Genomic DNA, 20,667 nt, shown 5'->3' on the forward strand with positions numbered 1-20,667 from the left:
CCTAACCACACATGTCCCAGCTGCCCACATTGGCTATGCAGGAGTCACCAGAGAGCAGGTCTCTCCATTCCAGGCAGCCAATTCAAATACCCTGCTGGCTGATGGTGACCAAAACTGGTTCTGTACATCCAGGGAATCACCTCAGCCAACTGCCTGGAAAATCCTACCCTCAGCCAGAAAAGATTGCTTGTGTGTGTAGACTGAACTCTCTCCTCACCAGAAAACCTCACCCCCCAGAGCAGCAAGGAAGCATCAGCTGCAACTGCACACACAGCACCTTGAGCTTTGGGTTAGTGCTGTGATAGTTTATCTGTGACCAGTACCCCAGCCTGAACCATTTCAAAGACATACAAAACTCTCATCATTTTGTTTCAAGTCACTTCAAGAGTGATTTGACGTCAAACTCTAAAACTGACAACATCTCACCCCCACCAATACTCTTAGAGCGATGCCTTTTTTCTTTCTAAGAGGAACACTGGTTCCAAACTAGAGGAAAGCATTGCCTTTTTTATTGCTGATGCCACAGTTTCTGACCTGGTCAGTTTAGCATCAGCTCTGAAAGAAGTGCTCTTTCCCATCCTCAACCAAAATGGTTCATGACACAGTTCTGACTAGCCATGGCAGCACAGGCACAAAAACAGGGCCACTTCAACCAATTGCAGAAGTGCAGCAGACATTTCTGTCCAAGTCTCCCTGTCTGCAGCTCTGAATACTGGCCCCTGCCCTCAAGCACAGGCTGGTCTTGCTCCTTGCTGCAGGCACTCTAGTTATGTGAGGCAGTATTACTCACAGCAGTGTCAGAGTGCCCAACCAAAGGGTTTTCACATAGTAGGGCAGCATTTACCAGACCCCTCACTAGCATGGAACTAGGGGAGAAGTGGCAGGGAAGTGGTGTTTAGCTGCTAACACATTCTAGATCAAGCCTTTCAAGTTAGCTGTGCAGTTTGCTTCTGGACTCCAGAAACTGCACACATGTTCAGAAGTGGACTCTTCTGTTAAACTGGATAGAACATGGTGAAGAAAGTCTAATTGCTTTGAAAATGTAAATGTAGAACTTGCTTAAACTCGAAAATTCAGATTACAGAAGGGTGTGAATGAATGTTAGTTAACACAGAATAGCCATTTTTTATTAACATCACACATAAACAAGTCTTGACACATCCAAGAAACCATTAGCTGGCCAGACTGCCATGAGAAGGAACATTGAAAGTTACAGGTCTTTCTTCTATGTGGTTTTCATTTGAGAGTTGTAAGCCTCTGCCTACAAGCACAGAAACAACCTTTTAAGTAAACTAATGTAAACAAATTTCTCTCCAAGTTCTGGATTTTTAAACACGTGAAGGAAGACAGAGGATAAAAATCATGATGCACTATAGCAGAACAGATTTGTGTCACAACCTTGAGCACTGTAGTCTAAAGAAGATCCACTATACATTATGGCACCACTATTAAACACACACATGGGAAAAGAGTCAGAAACACCTTTGAATCCCAGGGAAAACAGGAATAGTAAGCCAAGAGGAAAGGCTGAAGCTAGTGTGCATCTACCAGCCAACAGGTTTTTAAATGGCAATTTTTTACCTAAAAAAGAAAAAAAAAAAAAGCTTTTCTACACATGTTAGGAAGTCTGTTGACTCCCCCTCTTCCTCACAGAAGGAAGTGGAAAAAATACCACCTGAGAAAAACAAGGGCCAAACTGACAAAAAAATTAACCTCCCAGGCAAGGAAGCATATGGCTGCTACATCCCATCAAGTTTGAAACCAACTGGGCAAATGCCTCCCACACAACAAGCTTTGAAAAAACACAAAGCCACAACCTGAGCCCCAGTGGTCCATTTCTGTTCCTGCACTTTTCAGATAAGACATGTTACAAGATACAAAGTTCCCTCTGAAGAACAGTCATGCAGAACTCAAAACTAATAACTCAGTGGCACAGGTCCTGTGTTTGGAGCTCCTCCAAGTTTTGAGAAGGGTTGCAAATATAAGCTCCAGAGCAAGGGTTTTCTCCAATCCTCCTCCTAGACTTGCAGTTTACACTTGAAGGAACAGGCAAGGCTACATCTAACAATGTCCATACGTAGACAAAATAATCTAAGAGAAAAAAAACTATTCTCTCATCCCAACTCTGTCACTGCAAAAGAAGTTCCCTGTTTCACTAATAAGACATCAAAATTATGTGCTCAGTCAAAGCCTCTGGCAGTAACACACGAACTTTCCATCAAGAGCTATCCAGTAGAAAGGCACTATAGAGAGGTTTAAGTTTAATACCACATTGGAGCTCAAAATGATGAATTTAAAGGAGAAAGCTGGTAAAGACTGAACAGCCCAAAGTTACTCAGCCTAGATACTACCTTCATAACACCATAAAAGCTGGTACAATTCACAGCAAAGCAACTGGCTCAGCACTTACAATAAGTCAATTCAAATAGTAATAAGGAAATACTTGTTACCTAAGATGCTGTGGCAACATTAAACTGGATACATAAGCCAATGAACATTTTTCAGCACCTAGGAGAAACCCCACTTAGCCCAGACTAAGTGAAAGTGCATTATTTGCAATTCTCAAGGAAGACTATCTTAGGGTAACTTCACAGGAAATTTTAAATCTTCTTCCTCTTGCAATAAGGAAGGAAACCTGAAGCACGTAAAAAATGCAATACTACTCTCCTGGGGGGTTGCCTGTACCGGGGAGCTCTTCTAATACAGTTGTTTGACTTTAAAATGATAGCCCACTCTCTTCTGCTCTAGTCATCAGGTTATCATCTCTGTCATGTTTTGCTGTCATCTTCATGTGCCAAAAAGTCGGTGCAGTCCATAACCTCCCCAGACAACTGCTCTAACATGACTGCTCCAGACACAAGCCTGCAGAGACAAGTCTCTTGCTGCCACTCACTGAAGACAAGAGCCAGTGCCACACAATAACCAGCCCTTTCTAGTCTTCTTCCTGAAGGGATCTCTCTTCCAGCCAGTAAGCTTAATTTGTAAACCACTTCTAAACGTGACCACACTTCTTTGGTGTCTTTTTGTGTGTATACGTGGTTAGCTGTGGCCCAGCAGCTTTTGAAATAACACGGCAACGCAATTGTACCAACAAGCCTTCTTTTTCACCGGTCTCAGGACCTAATTGCATAGTCACTTCACTTTAAAATTAGTTCAAGGTATATTAGACAGATATTTCCTTGAACCTTGACTTTCCACAACAAAGAACTCCTCCTCCAAGAGATCTCCACCCTAGCCAACTGCAGCAGTTTTTTTTCAAGTATAAAAACTACCAGGCATCAAAGCTGTAGTAGCTCACCACTACTGACAGGTGGGCAGTATAAATACATAACTAATGTGTTTGCCACCCAAGCCCCCTTGGGCAAGAAGTTCAGAGCTATCAGAACAGCACCTAGAAATCATATGCTGCAAAGACTAAGAGGAAGTCTCATCAGCAAGGAAGTGCCAAACTGCAGCTCTGCAGGAAGGATGGAAGCTCTCAGCCCTCTCTACACTCCTCTATTTTTGCTTCAACAGGCACAGCTATGCCCTGCCCAGAGGGGATTTGGTGTCAGGGATTTACAAAGTATGACAATCACCAAGCACTCAATCAAACCTACTCTCCCCTCAGTGTGCAAGTAGCAGTGAACAAAGCAGCTGTTTTGACAGTTTCCAAGCTCAAAGTATTCTTACTTGTTCAAACCCTCTGAGAGAACCAGGTGACAAGTACCACATCAAGTGTCCTACTTGAAGAAGAGAGCAACCATCTGGAGGAAGGGAGTTTGCAGAAACACCCACCGACCAAGTGACAGCTGGGCCCTCCCCATTGTTCACCTGTCCCCATAAGTAGGTAATAATGTTTCTTTAGTACCAGGGAATATTGCACAACCACTGTGATTGTTTTAAATCAGTAATTAGTGTTGCCTTGTATTTGAGCCTTCTCCTAATGCAAAGATGGTATCTTAGATTTCCAGACTGACAACTCATGCTTTCCTAATTAGCTGGCGGGACAGCCCCTTGCTTATCTCGATGTACCAAGTGTCTCTGCAGGCACTTGATGCAGAGACTCCTTCCACAGTAACTTTTAACTGTCCTCAAAGTACCACAACTTTGCAGCACAACCTTGCTGATAAGCAAAGCACTGCCTATGTGAATGCAGTTTCTTCTCGGGAAGGTCTTGAAAGGAGGGTTTCTTTCTCTTCCCACAGCACCTGCCACACCAAGGCATTGTTTGCAAAACTCTCTACTGCTGCAGGCAGTTCATCCTCAGAAGAGCCATGTCTGGCTGAAGCCTTGCTAGGACTCTGCTAAATACTAGCTGGTCTTCAAACTTGCCTGGAGTCTATTAAGGGGTTCATGTGCACAAGTACAGACAGTAACCGAGCTACAACTCCACTGCCATCAGGAAAACTGAGGCAGATTTTCAGAATGACAGCTGAAAGATTTCCAGGGCTTAAGCTAACTGTGGCCTTCTAGCCCCCACACAATCCTTCTTGGCCAGATGCTAGCTGTGAAAGTTGTATTACCTACCCTGGGTAAGATGAGAGATAAGCTTCAGATAACTGGAATTCTTATGCCTCCACTAAAAGTTTACACTGCTGCCTCAGTAACTGAACACCTCACACACAGATACCAATTTCAGAAAGGCAATAATCTTCAAAAAAAATCTCCTCAGTAATGAAGCTGCAGCAAAACAAAATGGCTTGCAGGTCATCTCAATGTGACTCCAATACCCCACACTAATGAAACCACTTTGCAGAGTAGGAGTGACCCTTCCAGAGTAAGGGTAGAAAATTAGATGTGGTTTAGCATCTTTTGTTTCCTTAATACAACCCCTCTCTGAAATTGGTTTTAACTTTGTCTGAGACCAAGGACAAGTCTAGAATGAGCTTTCAAGGGCTTCTTCCTTTTTAACAGTTTGAGTGCTGAAATGAGCTCAAAATCCTATAATGTCAGGAACTGCTCTGTGTGGACTCCCTCTTGCAGGCATCTCAGTTCAGTGTTCCAAGACAACATACTACAAGCAATTAATTAGGGGCAATGGACCGGTGGCAGTGGGGCAACACACACAACTATCATCATGACACTTGATTCTGTTATAGTGCTCAAGTTTGGGGTTTATATGCACAAAAATATCCTACCTCTCCCTCACTCTAGAGATCTAACCTTAGAGCCTACAGACTGCAGCTCTGACACTGAGGGCCCGTGGCCCACAAATTACACAGCACTGGCTCTCTACAGCTTCCGACTTCCAGCTCGGCTCTGCAAGGTGTCCGAGCCAAGAGCGCACAAGGTTCCCTGAGGGGCTGTAGTGATGCATTCCACAAGAATGGAAAAGGCATCCAGCCCCCCTTTTACTGAAACTAGGAGTGCAGGACAAAATTTTCCAGAGTGACATCCTAACCCTCTCCTCCACAATCCAGCAGCAATACTGGCTCATCTGAGAAAATATGGGAAGGGAAGGAAGAGACTTTCACTTGTAACCTCCTGTGGGTAAAATGCTTAGCAAGGTTTGGAAGTAGAACACTACTGAGAACTAGAGCAGAGTGACCCATCACTTGCAAGTCTGCCAGCAGAACAAGGAGCTTCACAGCTCACATCTGAATCTTCTAATCTCTGTTTGCACTGCAAGCGATGAAGTTCCTTAGGCTAAGATCACTAATTTAGCCAGTCCTGAGATAGAAAGCATCTCTTCCTGTACATCAGTTGAAGAGAAAAGTGGTAGAATACCAAGAAGCTCCTATTTTACAGGCAGGAATAGGGTAGAAATTCAGTGCCTTCTCCAGAGCCACTGCAAAGCAAGTCTGCAGTGGGAACTGAGGGTGAGATAACACCTTGGGGAAATACTACCACCACATGCTGGTAAAGATCAGGATAACTGAATTTTAAAGAGAGCAGTGAGTTCAATATAAATTCTCTACTCCAGTCCTCCAGGACCTTGTTTTCCCTATATAACTGCCTGGTGACACAGAAGTAAGTTTTCAAATACAAGTCCAAGCCAGAATTACCCCGGAAGGAAGTACTTGAGAGACAAGTGCTAACAGTAAAATGACAGGTTGGAATGGCAAAATAACACACAAGATCATACCCTGGGTGCAAGCCCTCAAGGGACACTGGCTGTGGGACACAACAGCAGCAGTTTGCAAGTCAACAGTTTTGGAAAAAGTTTATTTTCTTTGTCTCTCTTCAGGCTTCCCAGCTAATGCCCATCTCTCTTCCATGACTCAAATTTGTTTGCATGGCAAAATAGGGGTCTTTGCCTACCCCTGTTCTGCAGGGCTGCCACGGAAACTCTTGGGCAAGGAGAGAGAACTCTCAGCAGCAGCAGGATTTCAACTGCTGACAGGGCCCAGCAGAAAACAGAACCCAGAACCAGTTCAGCTCCAGGGAGGGGAAGGAGGGTTACTCTCTACATTCAGGCAGAATCAGATTCTATTCAGCCTGGCATTTACAACCACACATAAGTGGACAGCCAAAGAAATCCCTCAACACAAGTTGCAAAGGGAGTGCAGAAAGCCACAACAGCACTTCCAGATTTATAAAACGGGTGGAGGGAGCACAGGACAAGGAGGAGCAGAAGCGGTTTTTGTTTGACAATATCATGAACTGGGCTGAACCTCTAGTGGCAGTGAAGAGACTTCTGGGCAATAAAACCACCTGCACGTAAAAGGCAGAGACACACACCTGCAATTCCTCCCTTCTGCTCAGCATCACTTTGAAACATAGGTCAGAATCTGACCCTGTTTTGATCAGAACTTTGCCTCAAATCATTATTGGTTCAATTTGGCTTTCTGAAATACCTTGGAACCTAAAGCATCTACAATCAAAGTGAAAATAAAGGGCCATAGCTTAAACCTGAAGTACAGACACACTGCACCAGGGACTGGCCTGGTTAGGCTGTTTAGTCTATTAACTCGCTGGTGGTGGAAACAAATTAGAGGATTTTAAATCTGCCCACTCACTTCCAATAAACTAATGATGATGACGCTCTTCTAACAATTAATTTTGTGGCTCCTATTTGGCATCCTTGTTTTTAGATGCAGAATGGACATCTCCCTCCTTGCAGAGCCAGACATGCAGAGATTTGGTTAAGGAACAGAACAGGAAACCAGATGAACTCAAACACAAAGCTGAGATTAAATCTCTTGGGGAGCACCAGCAGCCTCTCAGACCACAAAATCCATTTGTTGCCCTCCTGTAAGTTTAACAGTTACAACTCCATGCAGTTTATTTGGGGTTTTGGTGTAAGAATGCTAGTGCTGCCAAAGAGAGGAGAAAGTGAGCTCTCACGTGTGTGACAGAGCCAGACACCAGTGCAGTGCAGAATGCCAAAGAACGTGTATTTGTTTAGCTCCTCAGTATCCCGCAGTGCAAAGCTCATAACTAGCTCACATCAGGCTTTCAGACAGCTTTGAGAACTGGTAACAGGTTGGTCCAATGGACAATATCCAAAGCACTGAGTGAGCTTGAAAGAAACACATAATGCAAACTTCAACACTGTACAGGGTGATGAAAATGAAGCAACTGAGCAAAGAGCAACATGAAATGGATGCCATTAAACAGTGGGGTAAAGTTTATGCTGTTCTGCACAACACTGACACAACACCAACCCTTTATCAAGGAAAGAAGCAAACACCTTCCCTCAGTCAGACTGCTTATAATTTACTAAAGTCACAGTCTGAAGAAATTAATAGACAAGAACAGTCTATTTTATTCACTCAGGTGAGGGACCTTTATACACTTGCCAGTATTTTCTCTTATGCACTGGCAAAGGCTGCTGGAAGGTGCGCTGGCACTGTCAGAATCCAGGAGGAAGCTTCAATCACAACTGCCAGCCAAGGAGGCGTTAACAGCAGCAAGCTCGATCCAGAGGCACACCAACAACATTTCCATCCCTAGTCTAGGCAGGGCCTGAGATAATGAGAGGCTCAGGGTGACACATGAGCCTGATCCAAAGTCATCTGAGGCCAGAAGGGACCTGTAATGGCAGTCCACACACTTCAAAGCCACCTCTCACAAAAACCTGCAGGAACACTGAAGTGGAAAGGTACATGCGGGGAAAGTCACTACTTTATCCATCTGAACATTTCACTTCCAGCCTCTTGAAACTTCTTCTGACCTGCCTCGATACAAAGGTTGTTGAGGAGATCTTGTCCTCATCCTCCACTGTAATGTCGTAAATCATTACACAAGTGTCCAGACTTGCTGTCAGCTCTCATCTTTTAATAACCAACAGCCCTGAACAAACTGCCCGATGGACAGAGAAAGACTGACTAACACATAGGAGAAACAGATAAATCGTTTGAGTTTTGCTGTTTAAATATACAATTTTCTTAACACTTAAGTTGTAGCATAAATTTAACATTCCTACAGAACTTCAAAGATGACTGGAGGACCAGCTCATTCTCTCGTAGGCATTCTCTGCAATTGTCCTTCTAGGGAATGTCACGTGAACTAGAGAAACATGTCCATCTCCCAAGCATGCTGCTCTCTCACTTTTAACACTTCATGTTATCAGCCAAGTGAAGCAAGGCCAAAGTGTATAACTTCATGGCATTTTTCTTCTTGAAACAGAAACTTTTGAAGCTGTTTGATCAATTCTAAGGACTTCACGGGAATGTTGCAGGCATCAGTGCAAGAAAAAACAACAAACCTATGTTGGCAGCAATTTAAAAAAAAAATTAAGCAATAATTAAAAATTAAGAAACACAGAGAGGATCACCCATGGTGACATGTCATTCCTCTGTCCCTCTTGTAACTTCCAGGCTTCAGTCCCACTGACAGGGTTCAATAGAGAAAACAAGCAAAGGCTGGACTTTGCCAAGCCCAGGACCGCAGAACAAAGGCTTGTTCCACACAGTGAGCAATGTTGCCATGATAAGGGAGACCCTGAATATGACAGTACTGCAGTTCTATCCTGCACTTGAGTGTAGTCCTTTGCTCTAGAGAAAGCTCATCTCTATTGTGAGTTCTCAAATATATCCCCTCTACAGCTGCAAACCTCTTAAATCCGATTCAGAATCCCAGACAGAAGCAAACACCTGCACTTCCAACACCTTCCCAAGAACTAATCTGAGCTCTGCTGAGCTAAATGGTGGATCTGTGTCTCCAGGTATCAAGCGAAAATAGTTTGGTTTGTCTTCAACAGCACCCAGGTGGCACCAAGAGGAGCGTGCGACAGAGATACAACTGCTCAAAAGATGCAGAGAAACGAGCTGCAGTGTTCAGCAGCAAATTGGGCTATGACAAATTTGCCTCTGATGCTGGCACAAGTACTGGGCTGGAGACCACATCCCTGCTTTATCAACACTGGCTTGGCACATACTTCTTTACTTAACCCTTGTCTCCTCTACTAAACACTGACTTATGAAATAAGTCCACAAGGGACAGAGAATCCAGTGCTCAGAACAACCCTCACATCTGGGAAGCCTCTGCGCTACTCCAGCACAGGCTTCCCATACAACCCCGAGGCTGTCATCCTACCTCAGTTTCCCACACCCTTCTCAAGTGGCTGTGCAAGGGGTTGGGGAAGGGACCAGCCTTCCCCTTCCTCGCAGATATCTTTAGACATATAACATTAAAAATACCTTAATCAGAGCCCACACAGGCCTGCAACATGCATAACATTGTATTTACTCAGACCGAGTAGCTCTCTGAAGCGTTTCTGCAGGATCTGCCTAACGATGAAGCCACCTCTTCGCACACGCACAAACTCACAGTCCTCGCCCAATTCCCATTAAAAACGCTCCCAGAAACGAACGAAGCAGAGCACGGCACGTGCACAAAGGGGCCAAGCTCCAGGGCCGAGCCCACCCAACCCACAGGATGCTGCTGGAGGCACAGCAGCCCCAAGCGTCGGCAGAGCCCGGCGCCGCTCGGCGAGATCAGCACGGCCGCGCCTCCCTCCCCTCGCCCAGCTGTCCGTTCCCGAGGGACCCTCCCCGGAGACCCCCGGCCCTGCCGGTGCTGGGCGGCCCCGCGCAGGGCCCGGCAGCCCCCGCACCGCCGGTCCCGCCGAACCGCCCTGTCCTGCCCTCGCCGGGAGAGCCGGCCCCGCGCTGCTCCCGCACGGTGCCGCGGGCGGGCCGGCCCCGCCCCGCGCATCCCGCGGTCACCCGGCGGCGGCACCGCACACAAAGCGCCCGCGGCCGCGCTTCCCCCCGCGGGCCGGCGCGACGCGGGCGCGGGCGGTACCTGCGGGGCGCGGGCCGGGCGGAGGCTGTCCCGCTGTCGCCGTCCGTCGCTCCCGCTGTCGCTCCCTCCGCTCAGAGCCGGCGGCGGCGGCGCCCGCTCCGCTCCATGGCCGCGCGCGCGCCCCGTTCGCCACGGGAAGAATAGGGGGCCCACCGCGCACGCGCCGCCCGCGCCCGCCCCGCCCCGCCCCGCGCGCCGGCGCGGCGCCGCCCTGCGGGCCCCGGTGCCGCGGTGAGGTCAGCGCGCGACCTGCGCATGCGCGGGGGTGGGCCGTTACCGCGCGCGCCCGGTCGCCATGGAGATACCGCCCGGCGGCAGCGCCGGGACCGGGGGGCGCGGGGACGCGTGTTCCCGGGAGTGCCAGAGCTCCGTCCCGCCTGATCGGCCCCCGAGGGCGGCTCCAGGCAGTGCCGTGCCCCTGGCTCCTGGGTCCGACCGCCGAGAAGCTCAAATGCTTTGCAAAGAATTGGCGATAGCGTGAGGTCTCAGCGCTGCCGCGCGGCTGCGTACCAGGGCACTGCCATCCTCTAGTGATCCCCAGTGAGGGAAACTGTTCCACAGAATCATCGAATGCGGCGGGTTGGAAGGGACCACAGGGGGTCATCTGGCCCAACCTCCCTGCTCGAGCAGGGTGATCCCAGAGCACATGGCATCCAGGATTGCATCCAGACGGCTCTGGAATGTCTCCAGTGAGAGAGACTCCACAGCCTCTCTGGGCAGTCTGTACCAGTGCACAGTCACTCACACGATAGAGAAGTTCTTCCTCATAATCAGGTGGAATTCGCTGTGCATCAGTTTCTCCCTGTTGCCTCTTGTCCCATTCCTCGGCATCCCCAAGTAGAACCTGATCCATCCTCTTGAAACTGCCTCCCACTTTAGATACACATTGATGAGGTCCCCTCTCAGACTTCTCAAGGCTGAAGAGGCCCAACTCTCAGCCTTTCCTCATAAGAGAGATGCTCTAGTCCCTTAATCACATTTGTTGCTCTCCACTGGACCCTCTGGATGCTCCAGGAGCTCCACATGTCTCTGCTTTGTGCAGCCTTAGTTAAAAAGCTGTATTTAAAAGCAACTAAATCTTTCTCCTACATGGAATGAGTTGCAGTGCCACCACTATGTAACTGAGGTGAGAATGGGAAACAAATGCCCTGTGCAGAGGTTCTTTGCCAAGACACGTTTGACAATCTTCCTGCCTGGGCTCATGACTGCTGCTTTCATGGTATTGTAGGGAATGAACCTCCATCTCCCCTTGAACCACCACTGTGCTCGTCCTCTGCAGCTGACCTCCCCAGGTGACATTGTGGTTCCTAACAAGCCTGTAGTCTGAGCCATTAAAACAGTTCATAGGGGAGAGCTGTATGTGGAACAAATGGTTCATTTTCATTCACAACTTCTTGAAATAATAATGCTCTTCTCCTTGGCTCACAATTTCGGCACAGAAATTGTTTTTGGCAAGCCCTCTCCAAATAATCCTAGATTTTGTAATTTGTTCCTTTCCTCCCTCAGGTTCGAGAGCAATACATAAACTGCTGCTTTGAGCGAAGCCATCGGCACAGGCTGCATGTAAGTTCTGGAAAAGGCTGCACAGATGTCAAGAGAAAGCTGGGGATATTAGTGCTTAAAAGGATGCCAGCTCTGGGTAAACTGAAAGCAGGTGATTACAAACCAGCTTTAGAAATTACCATGGTTCTCACCCCCAGGCAGTAGCTAATCTCCTGAGAGCCCTAACTGGCTAAGCACTGCCCACAGCTCTGCTTCACCTATTGTGGCTTCCCAGTCCCCATGTTACCATCGCTCTGCACCCAGAGGAGGCACAGTCCCTGTGCGGAGTGCTTTCCCTCCCTCATTTGGTAGTTCTGCAACCAGGACTCCAGTTGTTTTCCCTGCTCTCATTTGCACAACTGCAGCAGTACTGGATCAAGGGTCGGACTTGATGATCTCAGAGGTCCCTTCCGACCCGGCTGATTCTATGATTCTATGATTCTGTGCAGTCTCCCAACTGCAGCTGATGACAGAGGTCACAGGTACATTAATGAAGGACCAATAATCCTTCCACTTCAGCTGGATCTGCTACAACTACAGGCAAAGTTCTCTCAGACCCTAGATAGTTCCCTCTGTTCCCAAAATACCATCACAATCCATTTTGAGCAAGAAAATTAGATAAAGACTGAATAGTTCTAAGTTAGCTGAATTACGATAAGCAATATTTAATTTCATTTTAGTAAGAAGTCAATAATTGTGTATCACATTTGCTGTGAATTCTTTCTCTTCAGTATTGCAATACAGAGGCATTTACTTTGGAAACTTCCTAATATTCCTTCTGATATAATTGTATGTTTGCCCTTTCTTCACAGATTCTTACTTTTGGTGATTTTACGGTCACTGTTTGGCAGTGACCAACAGCCTAAACCTTCATAAAGAAATGCTGAGAAATACATCTGGTGTAGTTTTTAAGTATTTTTTCCTCCCCTCCTAGATAACACTTGCATAGAAAATATGTTTTTTATTTTCTTTTTTGTTGCAAGACTTAGGGGACAACTGCACAAAACTTAAAAGCTTCCTCACTGTGCAATTAACAAAAAGATTGTGGACACAGTCCTTTTCTATGTGTTTTCTTCACCTTTTTATTATAAAACAGGTAAAGTCTGTGCACAGAAATAAATTTGTCACCTAATCAGCTCTACTGTTTTGATTTTTTTTTCCTGTTATTAAGTGACTGTTTCCTTGGCTCCCTGCAAAGACTTTTAGAACAGTTTCTGCCTATATTTAAGATAACCAAATTGTTCCATGAGCAGTAGCACCAATGATGCTTAGTTTCCCACAGATCTGTGGGTTTTGTCCCTCTAATCTGCCCTGTTCTCTCAGCAGCCCTACCTTCCTGTGACAGTCCCCTCCAAGGGGACACAGGCAGCACAGTGTGTGGTTATCCACGGCTGTGTACACATGCACGTCGAAGGGCAGCCTTCTGCCAAAGGGATCATACCATGCCTGAGCTCCCCTCCTGCCTTCCCCTGAGGCTGGCAATGATTATTTCTCTCTTCCAGTTCTCATGAAACTTGAGATTCTTTCCTCCCCCCTAAATGTTGAGAAGGAAAAAGGAGGGGGCTAGCCTGACAGCTGAATAGGAGCAGACAGACAGACTGATCACATAAGCCTCATTTTCATTGGAAAAAGAAGTCCAAAATATATTGTAACTTGAAAGCTTTCTTCAAATTTTTTAAAAAGGAGGTGAAGGCATTGTTCTGATTCTTGCCCTTCAGGTTTCTTAACATTAATCTCAGTATTCTTCAGTTCTACTCAGATGAGGTTCTTGATTACCCTGCACAGTCCATTGACTTTCCCAGGGATATCCATCTGCTTTAGTTCCAGCACACCTATGATAGATCTGCACATCCATCGCCTGAGATGGCTCTCAGTGGAAACCCACCATGAAGGCACATCAGGATACCCCAAGGGCAACCAGATCTAAGCTTCTGGATGGAATCCAATCTGCAGGGATAATTCAGATTCCCCAAAGTTATTGTTAGGTAACAACTATGCTATTGCTAACCAGTCCTTGGGGATTTATCCTGGGGTGCAGAAAGGACTCTCTAAATGAAGGAAACAGCAGTAACCACTGGAGGAGCTGCTACCATCACATGTGACTTCTTGACAAGGCCTTCAGTACCAGTGGCTCAACAGCAGGCATTTGGCAATACCCTTATACATAGCATCCCTAAAAAATGATACTTTTTACTATACTCTCATTTCTGAAAGATATCCGTTTACTTACCTGTCTCATACACGGATCTCCAAATCAGACTAGTGCAACAGAAAGGTAGGAACATCTGTCTCCTGAGAGGGTGCTATTCCCAGTGAGGCAGCATGTATCTCTCTAATCAGTCCACCTGCAAAGTACTTTGTTCCCTGCCTGTTGAGCAGGTGTATGCCTATACACGTGCTAAACAAGTCCACCTGCAGGGTGAAACACAAGATGAACTTAGGGACATCTGCAGCAAGGGCACAGAAAGCTTTTAAGTAAGGGCAAATCAAAGTCAGAAAGCTTTTTAAAATAAAGAAATGTAAGACTAGCTTTCAATTACCCACATTGCTCTTTCAAACAAAAACTCATCAATAAAACAGAACTAGTGGGAAGTAGAGGGATGGACTGGCTCTATTTCAGCAGAAACACTGACTATGGCTGAGTGATCTGTCTTCCCCCTTTCTTCAGGGCCCTTTTGCACAAAATCTTCTCAGGAATCTGAGGGCCAAGTGCTCCAAGGAGAAATGTGTTTATTTAAGAATGACAGTATGATGATGTAGCTGCCCATGACAGCAGAGGACAGCAGCATCAAAACCTGGCTGTCCCTGAGTTGCTTCTCTAGAGTTTAGCACACCACCATGCAGACTTAGAAAGCCACATTTCCTTTATGTGCTGTCCCAACTTGACTACTTGCATGGCTGAGGAAGAGAACAGCTTCACTTGACTTGATGTAGCATTGCATCTCTCCCTTTGCCATCTCCTGGCACTTAAATCCCCTGAACACATCATCTGAACAGACTTGTGCAGTGCTAAGGAGAAGGCTGGACTGCTGCTGGCAGATAAATACCACGGGCCAACACAAGGAGAAGCCCAGGTACAGCTTCTGAGTGCTGTTGATCCCACTCTGGCACAGGCTCCTTGTGTGACTCATCTCTTCTACCACTCACCTGTGAAACAGGGAATGAACTCCTCATCCATACTGTGTGAGAACAAACACTGGAAACAGGGAAACAGTACTTCAGATCAACATTAAATTTAGTAATTCTTCGTTCTTTCCTTTGCATATGACAGTTGTCACAGCCCCAGATTTGAGCACTTTCAGCTCACACAATGTGCTCCTCCACCGCTATCTTTAATTGGCACTTTCCTGCCAAGCCTCAGCGTTTTGCATCGGACTTTTTCCACGTGAGAGCTGCCACGAACAAAGCATCCCACTGACCCACTTAACTCCCACGTGAAGGCACATGAAGCTGCGCTTCAGTCACCAAACAGAAAAGAAAATGCAAAAGCAGGAGGTTTTGATTAAAGGGATGTGAGCAAATGGCTTCAAGGCTCATCGTGTGCACACGGGCACGTCTGCGTGTGTTCACTTCTTGCAGACATTTGGCCACCCAAGGAGAAACATCACGTACAAAGCAGGTCGTCTTCATGAAGTGTGATTTGGGTTTGATTAGAGATTTCCCATTGGCATGAAGGTCCTGTGAGCCAGGCGACATCCCCATGGGCCTCTTCCCCTGACCTGGAGTGACTGCCTCCAGGGAGGCAGGGAACAGTTCATTCTCCCTGACCAAAACATCAAGGAAGGTACCAATTAGTGTTAATTGTGGAATTCTTTGTTTTGTGACCAGAGCCTGAGCTTAAACCCCCCAAAGCCAAACACAGGCTACTGGCAACAATTTTCCACCATTTCTGAGCTGCAGTAGAATTAATGCAGTAGCCTAGAAGATGATCTCTGGTCTTACCAAGGCATGGGCACTAGGTCTTGTATTTGTATCAGAGACTGTATTTTTCCTGGCTGCCCTCAGGCCCCTGGGAAGAGACGTTTACAGGTCAAACTTACAAGAGTCCTATTTTTGTCTTGCACTTAAATTTACATTAAACAACATTTCAGCCCCATTTCCTCTTCCCTCATAATTTCCCATTTACACTGTTTCAGATGGATTTACCTCTTCCTGTACTTGTTTTCCATAGTCATCTGCTGATGTTATTATATCTTGTTTCCACCACCCAAACACAATTATGCTCATATCTTCTTTTTTTTTATACTTGCATATCACACGTGCACATACCTTAGCAGCATGGGTTCTTTTAATCTTTGAACAACATTTCCTTTTTATCCTCACCCAAATATTAAGCCAACTGGAAAGTGACACATCAAGGTTAGGAATGCAGTCTGCTCCTGACAAGGAAAAAACGCTGAGCTTTGCAAGAAAGGCTAAGTGGATTAAGATCCTTTCTAAAGATTAGGTCACCCTTCACCCCAAATGCAGATTTCTACTGAAATTAATGGAAGCTCTTACAGAATGCAACGGGAGGGTTGACATTGAATGGCAACACAGCAAACATACACTGGCAGCTCACCCAAAACCAATTGTCCAAATCACCAACTCCAAATGAGTCTTAACAACCAACTGATTGATTCTATACTACATATTAACACGGTGGGATTTCATCTTGTAAAATTATGAGCTGATGGGGAAAAAAAGCTGAGCTAGTAGTTCTCAGGATAAAAACTTGGGCTGTGATTCATCTGGTTGCACTGACATTACACCAACAGACAGGTTTGCCTTAGGAGAATCCGTGATGACTCTCAAACTAGTCCCTTGCACTTGCATAGCTCTGGCCAGACCAGTCCCAAAGCTCCAGCAGCTCCAAACCTGGAATTTGTTTTTCAGGATACAATTCAATAGAATGCACTTGAAGCAATGTCCAGTTCATAAATTGCAAACACCACATCTTTGTGTGGGATAGCTGAGGGAAAAGCCTTATAGATTTGTCTTACATTTCCTCTGCCCGTTGTGTCCGGGCAGATGAACCCAGCCCTTGTAACAGGCAGACCTGCAAACATAGCCCAGCACCTGAAAATCACACCCGATCCCTTCCAGCTCTCACATCAACAGAAATAAAAATGCTACAGGCAACAGAGTAGCTGTGCTGCTGCTGCACAGCTGGCACATACTCTGCTCACCCCCCACTGCAGACTGCCTTCTGTGAGAAACAGTAACTGAGTACAGGAGTGAGAGGCAAAGTACTGCCTTCACTCTCAAAATGGTGCAATGCTTTCAGCCTTGCGAAGCCACCCTGACAGAAGCAACTTACTTTTCTGCTTTTTTTTAAAAAAACAACACACATGCAAACTTGCTGGGTTTGTGCAAGCCCTTGTGGGAAACTGGCAGCAACGCCACACTGCAGAGCAAGCAGCCTGATTTCCAGGTCTGTACCTGCTCACCAAGCCTCCTCTCAGTCAGCACTGGAAAAATGCACAGAAAAAAACAGGGCTTTCCAAAACCACGACCATAAAACCCAGATTTTTTTTCTCCTTCCTGTTCTTTAAAACAACAAGTTTCAAATCCAGGCCAGGCCCTAGGCTCCATGTAATGGGTCAAGTGCAGGGTCAAATGTGCAACCAGGGAAAGGAAGTGACCCCAGTGCCTTACTGTCTCATAGTCCTGCAGTGTTCATCCTCCCAACCCTGCCTGGTCTTTTCAGCAACAAATTTGAAGATAATTATAAACCAGTATTTTCTTCCTCATTCAGAGCCAAGATTTATGTAGGAGCTTCTGTGTAGTTTATCCTTTGCCAGCACAGAAGAGCCACATGATTACTGGCCACAACTAGTCCAAGGCTCCCAGGACAGTCAAGATCTCTGCCCCTGCCATATGCTTAATTAATGCTGGGTGGGAGAAGTGATGAGAGGCCTTGCTGCACTCTGCATGGGAGAAAGTGTTTCACTTTAGGAATTCTCACTCACACAGTTAGCCATTTCTTCAGCTTGCTCTGACAGCTGCTGGCCTTTGGCAGGGAGGGATGTGCCTGCATTAGCCATGCCAGGCAGCAGCTCAGAATGGCCTCCCCACTGTTCCAGCAGCACCTTGGGGTGGTCCCCAACATACCTCTGGCTAAGAAGGTGCAGATTATTGCTGCCTAGAGTTGAACATTTCAAGAATTTGGGGGTTAGATCGTAAACTCAGGAAAACAGGATGTATTTGAACAGTGTCTTGGACAATGAAGGAGCCTGGTCCAAGAGGACTCATGGGTATTCCTGGAAAACACATAATGGAGATCACATTCACTCTACTCCTGTTACTTGCATGTCCGGCTTTCACCTGCAACACCCTGCCCAGGGCAGGGATGTGTAAAGCACCTCACACAGCACAGCCCTACCCCAGGCAGCTGCATCCCACAGCAAAGTGAAAACCAAACATCCCAACACTCCAAAGGGAAAGCTGGGAGAGGGGGAATTCGCTAGAGCTACCCTCTGCCTCGCTGGTGTGTTACTTGAGAGTGTGTCACCCCTCAGAGCCATGCCCAAGTCCTCCCTTGCACCATGAGCTATTTGCAGGCAGGTTTTAGCCTTGTTCCTCAGGGCTGCAGCCTCTTGAAAAGCCAGGTATGCAAGCAAACAGGCTTGATACTGGCAAGAGCAAGTGTCACTTGCCCAGCCTGCTCTGCTCCCCAACTCTGATCATGAGCAAGCACCAGCACTTGGACCGTGGTTGCAGCACACTCCTTATGCTCTGTGCAGCCTGGGCATCCCACAGCACATCTGACAGGCAAAACAAGTAAGGAAACATAAAACTGCATCTTTAATTTTGAGCAGTCTAACATTGCCAATACACCAGTGCCTTTTTCTTGAGAGGTGAACACCGGCTTCATCATTCCTTTCTCCCCTCTATCTCGCAGCCAATTCTGCTTTTCTCCCCCACCCTCCCCAACCCCCATATTTCTTATACTTCCAGTACTTCATGTGCTGGGAAATACTAAGCACTCTTAAAACCAGCTCCCCCTCCTGCAAAACAGAGAAATTGAGTGTAAATTAGCAGGCTTGGCTAGCATGTGTTTTTGAAGTTTGAAAATAGTAATACATACATAAGTGTTCAGCAAAACAGCTCCACAAAGTCATTCATTACTGAAAGGCAGAGAACTTGCAAGTCATGCCTTGAACCCACAGCCCCAACACTCCTAGCATCCCAGTAAAAACAACTCAGAGCCTGCCCTAAAATCAGTGGCCAGGAGGTTTGTGTTTGTCCAAGATGAATGATCAAACGACTGCAGAGATGAGAAAATAAAATCAGTGCAGGCACTGAGGCATAACTCATGACACAGCATGTCTGTCCACTTGCTATGGAAACTATGTTTGGCAAGTATCAGGTGTCTGAATTTCTGCTTACGTACATCTCCCTGGACAGCAGTATATTAATAACACAGGCAGCCTAAAAACAGAACCTATCACCAAGAAAAGCTGCCCTTCTGCCCAGAGTTCCTTGCTGTAGCCTGGGTATTGTTGTGCTTTACTCAAACAAAACAGAATTTTGTTTCCTTGCTTTTCAGAACTGCCATCTAAGCTGATCTCAATTGAAGGAAGATGAACAAACAAAAGGAAGGGAAAGGAAAATTACAGCAGGAAGCAACCTTATTGTAAGCACAGCTTTCTTGAACGTCTTCCCATCAAGGCTCACACTGCTATGTGAACATGGAGAGTCAGCAGCAGCCAGGGTTTTGGCTTAAAGGAACAAACCTGTCCAAGAGACCTGCAGAAGCCAAAGCCCTTGGAAGCTCATGCAGCCAGACAGGATAGCCCTGGCACTGCAAGTGGCATGAAAAGAATCCACTGAGTCAAACACAGAAGAGAGCAGCAAGTGGACACAGCAGGGGCAGAACAGTGGGCACAGAGAGGAGCACAGCAACAAAAGCAAAGTAGGAACAATGCAACTCTGGGTTTAAAATGCAGGCCAAAGGGCTGGAATGGGAAGCATAGGAAGGGGGATGCTCAGGCTTTGGTGAACATGGAACTGCACTGGAGAAGTTACTCCAGATAAACTTAAGTTCTCTTAAGAACAGCTTTAACTCAACAGCCTAAGAAGGAGCAGCACCACAGAAATGGGCATATTCGATTAAGATCCATACCAGGTTTCTCATATATTCTTAAACCTTGTTAGAGACACATGAGTCACACCAACGCAGCCAGTCACTCCAAACTGCCTGGACAAGACGGGTTTCTTCATACAGCCGGACGTCATTTCCCGGGAAACCTTGTCCTGCAGCATAAGTCCACAGCTGAGGCATGCTGCCCCCCGGTGTCAGGCTGTGCCCGAGAGATTCAGCTCCCGGCAGGAGAAAGTCCAGCCACATTTCTAGTTCTTCCTGACCCAACAGCCATCTTTATTTGCCCAACACAAAGTTAGGAACGTGGATTTTAAAAGAAATTGCTTTTTTTTCTGCTGCTCTCAGCTGTATGATGTCAAGCTAGAAGTTCTTACAGAGCTGCACATCAGTTACGAACAGATAAGCAATTTCTGCCAATTATTCTGATCCCGTGTATCTCACATCTTAGCTGAGGGTGTATTTTCCACAGATTTGAGGTGCAAGCACTGCCTGTTTCACATCAAACAATGCAGAGGGAAGAAAGCCTGCAGATGTACACAGCAACACTCTATTAAAAGGTAAGGAGTGTCCATGACCAGCGGGCTGGTAAACTGATTTCTCTGGCATGCCCAAGGTGACAAGTGTTTGATATAAAGACACACTCACCCAAGTGGCTTCCTCGACAGTTTAGGGTGACAATGGAGAATGGTCTAATTTGAGTCACCAAGAGAATGTTATTACAACCTCACAATTATTCAAGTGATCAGGCTGGATAGGTCAGGATTAGCCAGGCCAATGGTTTAGATTTGTCCTCCTCTGCCAGGACTCCAGTCTTAAAATAGCCACGGAATTAGTGCCAGCCACCTACCTGAGCAGCCAGTTATTAT

The 20,667-nt window shown here is 46.5% G+C and overlaps 2 protein-coding genes and 2 long non-coding RNA genes across 41 annotated transcripts in view; 2 read left to right on the plus strand and 2 right to left on the minus strand.

The window, feature by feature from the left end:
• Window positions 1–10,332, minus strand: part of CLASP1 (cytoplasmic linker associated protein 1) — a 174,313-nt gene extending 163,981 nt beyond the window's left edge. For 27 of the 37 annotated variants that reach the window (XM_064661358.1, XM_064661378.1, XM_064661366.1 and 24 more), the window contains exon 1: window positions 10,174–10,331. The gene's annotated coding sequence lies outside the window, so the exon portion shown is untranslated. Of the gene's footprint in view, window positions 1–10,173 lie in introns of all 37 variants that reach the window. The other 10 variants (XM_064661379.1, XM_064661380.1, XM_064661381.1 and 7 more) reach the window with 1 other exon arrangement.
• On the plus strand, window positions 9,071–10,408 carry LOC135417643 (serine/arginine repetitive matrix protein 1-like). The gene is made up of 2 exons (XM_064662057.1): window positions 9,071–9,251; window positions 9,732–10,408. The coding sequence occupies exons 1-2, from the start codon at window positions 9,071–9,073 to the stop codon at window positions 10,406–10,408; spliced, it is 858 nt and encodes a 285-aa protein (XP_064518127.1).
• Window positions 10,409–10,466: 58 nt separating this feature from the next.
• LOC135417356 (uncharacterized) lies at window positions 10,467–12,847 on the plus strand. Of its 2 annotated transcripts, none has more exons than XR_010432007.1 (2): window positions 10,467–10,752; window positions 11,680–12,847. It is a non-coding gene; the product is annotated as an uncharacterized LOC135417356 (long non-coding RNA). The 2 variants fall into 2 exon arrangements; XR_010432006.1 differs by having other exon boundaries at window positions 10,467–10,713.
• A 467-nt stretch (window positions 12,848–13,314) lies between these two features.
• LOC135417357 (uncharacterized) lies at window positions 13,315–18,608 on the minus strand. The gene is made up of 3 exons (XR_010432008.1): window positions 15,658–18,608; window positions 14,863–14,911; window positions 13,315–14,127 (listed from the first exon to the last, which is right to left on the minus strand). It is a non-coding gene; the product is annotated as an uncharacterized LOC135417357 (long non-coding RNA).
• Window positions 18,609–20,667: the final 2,059 nt, after the last annotated feature.

Source organism: Pseudopipra pipra, chromosome 7, assembly GCF_036250125.1.
Source record: "Pseudopipra pipra isolate bDixPip1 chromosome 7, bDixPip1.hap1, whole genome shotgun sequence".
NCBI classification, from domain to species: Eukaryota; Metazoa; Chordata; class Aves; order Passeriformes; family Pipridae; genus Pseudopipra; species Pseudopipra pipra.

Excerpts from the sequence above, each read along its gene's own strand:
- LOC135417643 (XM_064662057.1), top strand. The coding sequence starts at position 9,071 with ATGGTGGATCTGTGTCTCCAGGTATCAAGCGAAAATAGTTTGGTTTGT. Across the intron at positions 9,252-9,731 it reads TGCCTCTGATGCTGGCACAA|AAACGAACGAAGCAGAGCAC; the intron begins GTACTGGGCTGG and ends AAACGCTCCCAG.